The sequence below is a fragment of the Mustela nigripes genome, chromosome 1 (assembly GCF_022355385.1).
Source record: "Mustela nigripes isolate SB6536 chromosome 1, MUSNIG.SB6536, whole genome shotgun sequence".
NCBI classification, from domain to species: domain Eukaryota; kingdom Metazoa; phylum Chordata; class Mammalia; order Carnivora; family Mustelidae; genus Mustela; species Mustela nigripes.
The window spans coordinates 87,013,077-87,022,396 of record NC_081557.1 but is presented as its reverse complement, the minus strand read 5'-3'; the positions used below and the strand labels follow the sequence as shown (position 1 = coordinate 87,022,396).

The 9,320-nt window shown below is 46.3% G+C and overlaps 1 protein-coding gene and 1 non-coding gene across 2 annotated transcripts; both read right to left on the bottom strand.

Annotated features, from left to right (window-relative positions):
* Positions 1-3,694: 3,694 nt before the first annotated feature.
* Positions 3,695-8,222, bottom strand: HSPA8 (heat shock protein family A (Hsp70) member 8). Its single transcript, XM_059414982.1, has 9 exons — positions 8,113-8,222; positions 7,158-7,367; positions 6,666-6,871; positions 6,322-6,474; positions 5,669-6,224; positions 5,255-5,457; positions 4,832-5,030; positions 4,425-4,657; positions 3,695-4,118 (listed from the first exon to the last, which is right to left on the bottom strand). The coding sequence occupies exons 2-9, from the start codon at positions 7,360-7,362 to the stop codon at positions 3,933-3,935; spliced, it is 1,941 nt and encodes a 646-aa protein (XP_059270965.1). The 5' UTR covers positions 7,363-7,367; positions 8,113-8,222; the 3' UTR covers positions 3,695-3,932.
* Positions 5,522-5,610, bottom strand: LOC132009137 (small nucleolar RNA SNORD14). Its single transcript, XR_009401801.1, has one exon. It is a non-coding gene; the product is annotated as a small nucleolar RNA SNORD14 (small nucleolar RNA).
* Positions 8,223-9,320: the final 1,098 nt, after the last annotated feature.

Sequence of the window (9,320 nt, the reverse complement as noted above, 5' to 3'; positions counted from 1 at the left end):
CCTCCGCACTTGCTTCCAGGTTAGGCAATTTGTGAAACAAACGAAAGCACAGACTTTAGGGATCAAGTTTCAGGAGTTTTTCTCAGCTGCGTTTGGAGTTGTTTTCTAAATAGCTACTGCCATCTAGTGGAAAAAGAGGTCCTTACATCCAAACGCAGACCCCGAAAATGAAAATTCTCAACTTTTCCCTATTTATGTTCCACCAATCACTCTCTTCTACCTTACCAGAATTCAAAAGGCTGTTTTTCCTATGAAAGTATAGGATACCTGGAAAACTATAGGTACTCCATAAATACTGTTTGAGCAAAGGATTGTTTGCAGGTACTATCATTCCATTTCTTTGTATTACAATTTAAGTAAATATATAGTAATATTGTTGGGAGTAAAGTATTGCTGTGGCTTTGCAGATAAAAACTACTCCCTTACTAGTTTAACAAGTGCAACAATTACTGTGGATTAAACTCAAGGTATTGCTAAATACAGTACCTGAAACTCTTAAAAAGCTGCACACGGAGGTACTTCGCTTTTTTTGCTCCCTCTGCCCAATCCAGTGGAGCCCTGTGCAAAATTATGAGCCAGCAATCAAGCACCACATTTCTGCTTATAACCACAACCTCCTTAAAAATTCGCCATAATTAAAAACTGCCTTTGCCACCCCACATATATTTACACGTGCATAGCTGGGACCATTTGACCATCCAACCTTCCTTCCTGAGGAAGGTCGTTAAAAGAATCAAGAGGGGCACCTGGGTGGCTCAGTGGGTTCAGCCTCTGCCTTTGGCTCAGGTCATGATCTCAGGGTCCTGGGATCAAGCATTGGGGGGGGGGGGGTCTCTGCTCAGCAGGGGGGCCTTCTTCCTCACTCTCTCCCCGCTTCCCTCTGCCTACTTAGGATCTGTCAAATAAACAAAATCTTTTTAAAAATAAAAGAATCAAGAGAAGTGGAAGCCATCTATTAACTCTAAACAGAACTGTAAGTGTTAAATACTGCCATCCTCTAGGACCACTTCTCTGCATCTTCTTCTAAGGGTGCTCTAACAACTTCTGGTACTTCTAGAGTCTTCGCACCAAGCATGCCATTTTATACTTTGTAAAAGCATTTCATGGTTACCAGTTGGTCTTGTGTGGGTCAGCCTCCCCTGTTACTCTACATATATAGGCCAGAACACATTTTTACCAGCTTCTTAATCTACCCCCATAAACCAGGTTTATCTCACAGCAGGAACCTCATTAAACACAAAATTAAGTTGGCTTGAGTCACTGAGCTCCTTCAATGCCCGTGGTTGCATAGACTGCTACTTGCAAAAGGCAAAAATAAATCACTGGCCATGAACACAAAGAACTACCAGATGAGTACAGACATGAAGTTTACTAAGTACATGATTGCATGTGTTGAGGAGCAAGATACAAAACTCCCTTTAAGAAAATATTCCTTCCAAGGACACCAGGGTCACTTAAGTATCTGCCTTTAGCTCAGGTCATGAGACCAGGGTCCTGGGATTGAGCCCCTCCTCAGCAGGAGCCTGCTCCTCCCTCCCCCTCTGCTGCTCCCCATGCTTGTGCTCTCAAAATCTTTTTTTACTTTTTTTATTTGACAGAGATCACAAGCAGGCAGAGAGGCAGGCAGAGAGAGAGGAGGAAGCAGACTCCCTGCTGAGCAGAGAGCCCGATGTGGGCCTCAATCCCAGGACCCTGGGACCATGACCTGAGCTGAAGGCAGGTGCTTTAACCCACTGAGCCACTCAGGCGCCCCTCTCAAAATCTTTTTTAAAAAGATATTCCAGTATGTGTGAATCCCAGATGCTGTGCTGAGCTAGTGTTTAATTCAGATATAATGGAGCAAAAATACAGGTTCTGGAGTAAAGCCTGCTAGAATTTGAATCTGGATCCCTCCCCTGCAGCATCTGAGATCAACTCAACTCTGAACCTGTGTCAACTGCAAACATAACCTTGTTCAGATTAGTTATTTAAGAAATCTAACAAATAGCTAATTTCCACCTTCTTCCCAAAGCCTCAGTATTTCCTAGTATACATGCCAAAATTCTTCCATTTGTATACAGGAAACCACCATTTATCAAAACCCAATTTGTTTCACTAATGGAACTCATGGACAGAACTTTAACTGAAGTTCTTTTTTAACAGTAACAAGAACTTAACAACTTTGGTTGGGCTTTGTCTTGTTTTTCACTAATCACATTTGACCCCCACAATTTTACCAAGACCCCATGATTTCAAAGAACAACAAAAAAATTACATTTCTTTTGAGCAGAGTACTCTCAAATTGTTTGCTTCAGTTCATAAAGGACATATTAACAAAAATAAGTAAAACCCAGGGCAGATAAACTAAAAAGGTGGGGGGAAAACATGCAAGTTATATACAAGAGGCCTGGGCTTTTCCCAAGAATCATGTATTGCTTTTTTAAAAAACTTGTGACCTTTGAAAAGATAAAGGAAAGCAAACATAAATCATGTATGGTACCATAAATTTCTGGAGATTAAGCATTACGTGGATACACTCCTAAATCACAGGAGTGTATTATCAACCATTATGTTATTACCAACCACTTAGATAATGACCTCTGTATGAATGAGGTTTTAGCTATTTCTTACAGACCTTGCATAACGCTCTTCAATGTTGCAGTTACTGCAAAATCATCATACAAAATCCAAACACGTGTAATACCAGGTCACCCAGGAACCAACAGTTCCTAAGACAGGAAAGTTGAGTAGGGATCAAGGTTTGGGGATTTTTGCAGTTAAAATCTTAGCACAGGATAGGATTCATTTCTGCCACCAGATGGCAAACGTGGCACAACCAACCCTTGTCAACTTTGTCCATGTATTTATCACCTCCCTGGTTTCCTTGCTCTAGGCTTGAGGACTGAGGCCCATCAGCCACCAAATGACACACACACGACTTTTATGGGAGTCAAACTCCAAGGCCAAGTACTTTTGGTACATAGTACAACACCAAACATTTACTGTCAAAGCCAAATTCAACCTGTTTAACTAATACACCCACCATAACAAAAAAAAAGCATGTAGAGATTTGCTCTGAAACCACTTACCTAAAGGCAATCCAGTATTTATCAAACAGAACTGTACTCAAATCAGCTTAGCTTTCAAGTCTTTTGAGATTTAGCCATTTCTGGCCTTTCCTTCTCACAGCCAGTTCTCTACCAACCAGCCCTTAAGTTGAGAAAAAAACAGAATGCACCCCTACCCCCTGCTGAGAACATGGATGCTTTAGAATATGCTGCCCTGTACTTGGGTCAGTTCCACATGCTCAATAAACTGCTTCCATGCTTCTGTCTGGTTATTCCAGTATTCAGTTGCCTACCCTCGAATTTCACTCACAAAAGGATAGTCTGTTCAGCAAGGCATTAACACTTGTGATTCCTTTTTTCCAGTCGGTTTCTCCTCCACCCCAACAGCTCCCCAAGCACTGGAAAGCCTCTATGCAGTTCACTATTTTACTGCTTAGTATCTATAGTGATCATGAAATCTAGCTTATCATGAACCCAATCCACTTTTTATACTGACTCTTTGAGTTACTGGTTTGAACTGTTCTATGTGACCATCCAAATACTGTTTTTGGGTGATTCACCACTAGGCCAGAAGAGTATCCAGCCCCCCAAATCTAATGCTGCCTGCTGCCCTTGTATAAACACGGAGTCAGACAATTGTATGGTGCCAATTTTAAATACAGTTTTATTTAAGACATTGCATTTTCCACTTAACAATACAGTGCTTATAAAGTGCAATGTTTATTTCCTTTCCCTGTGCACATATTCCATATTCAAGTATCAAGAATGCCCAGTTTTTTTGCTATAGCAGCTCAACATTATAACTGCCATGGAATTTGCTACAAATTTGGGTCCTTTGAATATTGTATGTGGAACAATGCTCAACCTATTTATTCTCAGATTGGTTTAGTCAACCTCTTCAATGGTGGGCCCAGAGGAGGCACCACCAGAGGGAGGAGCTCCACCACCAGGGAAGCCTCCAGGCATTCCTCCTGGCATGCCCCCTGCACTCTGGTACAGCTTGGTGATGATGGGGTTGCAGACTTTCTCCAACTCTTTCTGCTGGTGTTCAAATTCTTCCTTCTCTGCAGTCTGAAAAGAAAATAAACTTTTTACTGCAGGTTCCTCAAATAAAAGAAACTTCACAATGTCTGGTGCAATCAATCAGTTGTGAAGACTAGACAAAAGCTTATCATTCAATTCTTCCCCCACCCATGGAATCCTGGGTCACTCAGACATCCAAGGAAGGAAGCTAGTTGCCAACATCTGGATTTCTGGTGGAAACCGCGAATGTTTGGACCATTCATCATTGTGACCTGTGTATAAAACCCATCTCATCTTTTGCTGAAACCCTATAACCACCCCCACCCCCATTCACTCTTAATTTAAATTACAAACCTGGTTCTTATCAAGCCAGTTGATGATTTCATTGCACTTGTCAAGAATCTTCTGTTTGTCTTCATCATTTATCTTGCCCTGAAGTTTTTCATCTTCAACAGTTGCTTTCATGTTGAATGCATAAGACTCCAGTGAATTCTTGGAAGACACCTTGTCCCGCTGTTTCTCATCTTCAGCTTTGTACTTTTCAGCTTCCTGGACCATGCGCTCAATATCTTCCTTGCTCAAGCGGCCTGTGAAAATTAACCGGTCTTTTTGTTGAAACTGAACTGAGTTACCCTGCAATGACTGTAACCCACTGAAGCAGCCAATTCCAGAAAGGGATTCCTTGGCCCAAGTATCCTTGGGCAGTTTAAGTATTTGAAAAATGATCCTTATCTAACTCTAAAGTTGTGCTCTTAACTTACCCTTATCATTAGTGATGGTAATCTTGTTCTCTTTTCCTGTGCTCTTATCCACGGCAGAGACATTGAGGATACCATTAGCATCAATATCGAAAGTGACCTCAATCTGAGGGACACCACGAGGAGCAGGAGGTATGCCTGTGAGTTCAAACTTTCCAAGTAGATTGTTGTCCTTGGTCATGGCACGCTCACCTTCATACACCTTGGTAGCAAATAAAAATTACTAAGAAGCTGCAAAGATTACTGCCCCAAGCTCCTAACTTGGTGTAAGGTCAAATAGGAAAGGCTGCGCTCAGACATCCAAGGAAGGAATTGGCCAACACAAGACTTCTGGTGGAAACTACGAATGGTTTAAGTCAAATCATCATAGCGGGCCGTCTTCCCTAAGTTTCATAGGAAAAAGTACCAATACAATACAGAACATACCTGAATAAGCACACCAGGCTGGTTGTCGGAGTAGGTAGTGAAGGTCTGTGTCTGTTTGGTAGGAATGGTAGTATTACGCTTGATAAGAACAGTCATGACTCCTCCAGCAGTTTCAATACCAAGAGAAAGTGGAGTGACATCCAACAGCAGCAAATCTTGAACATTTTCAGATTTGTCTCCAGAAAGGATGGCTGCCTGGACAGCTAAAATAAAAAATATTAGTTAAGAAAAGAAATCCCAACCACCTCATTATCGAACAAATTTCAGTCGCTCAGACATCCAAGGAAGTTGTGCCATCATCAGCTAAGCTTTTGGTGGAAACTACGAATGTTTAAAAAAATCAATCATCACAGCGAGTTAACATGGGGCCTGACAGGCCATATGTTACAACTGTTTACGGTAAAGAATTATTACCTGCACCATAAGCAACAGCTTCATCAGGGTTGATGCTCTTATTCAGTTCTTTTCCATTGAAGAAATCTTGGAGAAGTTTCTGAATCTTGGGGATACGGGTAGAACCACCCACCAGAACAATATCATGGATCTGAGACTTGTCTAACTTGGCATCCCGAAGAGCTTTCTCTACAGGGTCCAGGGTGCCACGGAACAGGTCAGCATTTAATTCTTCAAACCGGGCACGAGTGATAGAGGTATAGAAGTCGATTCCTTCATACAGAGAATCAATCTCAATACTGGCCTGGGTGCTGGAAGAAAGTGTACGCTTAGCACGTTCACAAGCAGTACGGAGACGACGAACTGCCCTCTTGTTTTCACTGATATCTTTCTTATGTTTGCGCTTGAACTCTGCAATAAAATGGTTGACCATTCGGTTGTCAAAGTCTTCTCCACCTAAGTGGGTGTCTCCAGCTGTGGACTTAACCTCAAAGATCCCATCTTCAATAGTAAGGATTGACACATCAAAAGTGCCACCTCCTAAGTCAAAGATCAGCACATTCCTTTCAGCTCCAACCTGCAATTAAAATACAAAGTAAGTACTCCTCGTCCAAAATTTCCAATGGCTCCAACGTACGGTAAAATGAATCCTACGTTTTACAATTGGTACATACTTTTTTGTCTAAGCCATAAGCAATAGCAGCAGCAGTTGGTTCATTGATGATTCTAAGTACATTGAGACCAGCAATAGTTCCAGCATCTTTGGTAGCCTGACGCTGAGAATCATTGAAGTATGCAGGTACTGTGACAACTGCATTGGTAACAGTCTAGAAAAAAAAAAATTGTCGCCATGTCAGTCCCGTAATTACATTGTCTGCCTCTGCATGCACTTGACATTGACCATTAAAAAAAAAGACAAAACACCTCAGTCAAAACCCCATGAATTCCATTTATAGGAAATCTGGTGCATAATGTTCCAACCTCCAGCTACCTCCATTTAGGGTTGCACACTACTCACCTTCCCAAGATAAGCCTCTGCGATTTCCTTCATTTTTGTCAAAACCATAGAAGACACCTCCTCTGGATAAAAGCTTTTTGTCTCTCCCTTGTATTCTACTTGGACCTTGGGCCTGCCAGCATCATTCACCACCATGAAAGGCCAATGCTTCATATCAGACTGGACAACAGCATCATCAAATCTCCGTCCAATCAGGCGTTTGGCATCTGTTAAAGGTCATCAAATGCAAATGTTTTAACACTGCCATCTATCCAGTAAGAATCGTAATCTACCACTACTCAAACACCAAGAGGCCTAGCAACCAAACTCCAGAATAATAAATGGATTTATGTTCTGAGTTATTCAGACTTCCCACTTTAGAATTACCTGTATTTTTTTCAACATGTTATAAAAACTTCCCTGGCTGCCTTATGTTCCAGAAACTTTGGACTCAAATTACACGCAGTCTAAACCACTTGAACTCACGCCCTAGTGCCTTAATTAACGACTTACCAAAAACTGTGTTGGTGGGGTTCATCGCAACTTGGTTCTTGGCAGCATCACCGATCAATCGTTCGGTGTCCGTGAAGGCGACATAACTTGGGGTGGTCCGGTTTCCCTGATCATTGGCAATTATTTCCACTTTCCCGTGCTGGAAAACACCCACGCAGGAGTAGGTGGTGCCAAGATCAATGCCAACTGCAGGTCCCTTAGACATGGTTGCTGAGGAAGGTTAGGGGAAAAAAAAAAAAAGCCCGGTTTGATAAAGCGAGCAGACGCTTAGAACGTTTATCGTGGAACGCAGGCCATCAGATACGAGATACTTCGGCCTCCGTCTCTCTCGGCACCTCCCCCAGAAACACTGCCCTTGTGTGAAAACCACGCGGTAACGGCCAGACCAAGAAATACTGCAGTCGTGGTTGCCGTGCCAACCGCAGCTGGGCTCAGCCCAGACTGAAGAAAGCACCTGCCCCGAGGGTCTGCGACAGTACCGAGCACGTGGTCTCGAGCCCAGAGCTCGACCTTTTCCCCCACCCCCACCCGCCGCGCTCCAAGAAACAACACAATACGATTCCGTGCTCTAGTGCCCCCCCCCCGCTCCGCGTTGGGTGCGCGCCAGCGGCCGCTTCCTGCTGAGAATCTAGGGAAGGCCCGCTCCAGGGCGCCGGACTTCCGACCACCCCCCCGCCGACCGCGGATGCGGCCCTTGCCCAGCCCTCCTTGCGGGTGCCGCCCTGACCCCGCGGCGGCCCTCACGGCCTGTAGCTCCCACCCCGAGTTTCCCGATCGGCCGCAACCCAGGGTCCACCGCCTCTCGGGGAGAACAGAGCCGCATCTGGGCAGGGGACTCAGGGCCCCCGGCCAACGTGAACGCTCAGAAACCGCCAAAGCGCCGCAAACTCTTAATACGGGCACGGGGCGCCCATTTCTAGGGAGTCACCACGAGGTCACAGAACAGGGTCCTTACCTTGCGTGTAGGCCTGGCTCGGGTTGAGAAGAAGACAGCAATCCAAAGATCTAGCCCCGCGTTCAATGAGAACGGTTTCCGCCCGCCACCCTGTCTCTTATACCCTGCCTCAGAACCTTCCAGAAGGGGTCCACCCCTATCACCTGCCCATCATGACTTCTTCAGCCAATGGGCGCGCCGCCACCTCTACGAGGCCCAATGACTAAGCCGGCTCTACTCCTCGGGCCTCGCCCACTCCCGCCCCCATCCCTCCCCACCTCTCGATGACGCACTCACCGCAGCGTTCTGGAACTTTCATTCTCGCCCCCGCTCTCCGAACGGCCCCGGGGAAAGGGAGGGTGGAGCCGAGAGAGCCCGCGCGCGGGAGTCCTCAGTCACCCCAGGCGGGGAGTGGCGGGGGGGCAAAGGAACGTCCGCTTCTGCGCAAGCGCTCTCAGTCAGCGCGGGTAGGAGGGGACGGAAGGAGGAGGAGGAAGAGGGGTGGGCAAATTTGGAACCAGCCAATGACAGCAGCATTGGCCGAGATCTGGATCGACGCGGAACCGGGAGAGGACGAGCGCGGGGACTGAAGGGGGGGGTCCGGAGCCGGCAGCCCGGGAGGGAAGACGGAAGTAGAGCGAGGACAAAATGGCCGCGAAGGTTGTTTTGCCCATCCCCCCCCAAGTCCTCATTCTGTTTCCCCCAACCCCCACTTCGGCGTTGTATGGGGTCCTCTAGGCCCTCCCGGATTCCTTGTTCCGACGCTTCTGTCCAGTGTGGCTTTGGGCTAGGTCAGAGCCCAAGGTACCGACCCCTGGGCACTGCCAGGGTGACTTGTTGGCGGAGGGGGGCGGGGTACGCAGATGCGGTGCTGGAGGGAACCGCGCCCAAGCGGGGTAGGAAATGTTAGCCGGGCCGACCCCCAGAATTCTCAGGCACGATGTTGCTGAAGAGGCCGGCAGCCCTCAAGGCAGAAGTTGGAGGGGGTCCGGCCTCTCAGAACCGCCTGGGCCGGATCCTGTGCCGGAAGCCCCAGCGAAATAAAGGGCCAAACCTGCTTCCCCGAGTCCAAACAAGTCCGCCACTGCCCACCTCCCGCCCAAAACAGGTTCGGCTTCTCGACTGTCTCTCTCCCCTCACCCAAATCCCGTGCTTCTCAGTTGTTTGTTAAAGAAAAGAAAACCCGAGTTTTCCCCGTGTAGGAGAATCGGGCATTAGGAAACTGGGTT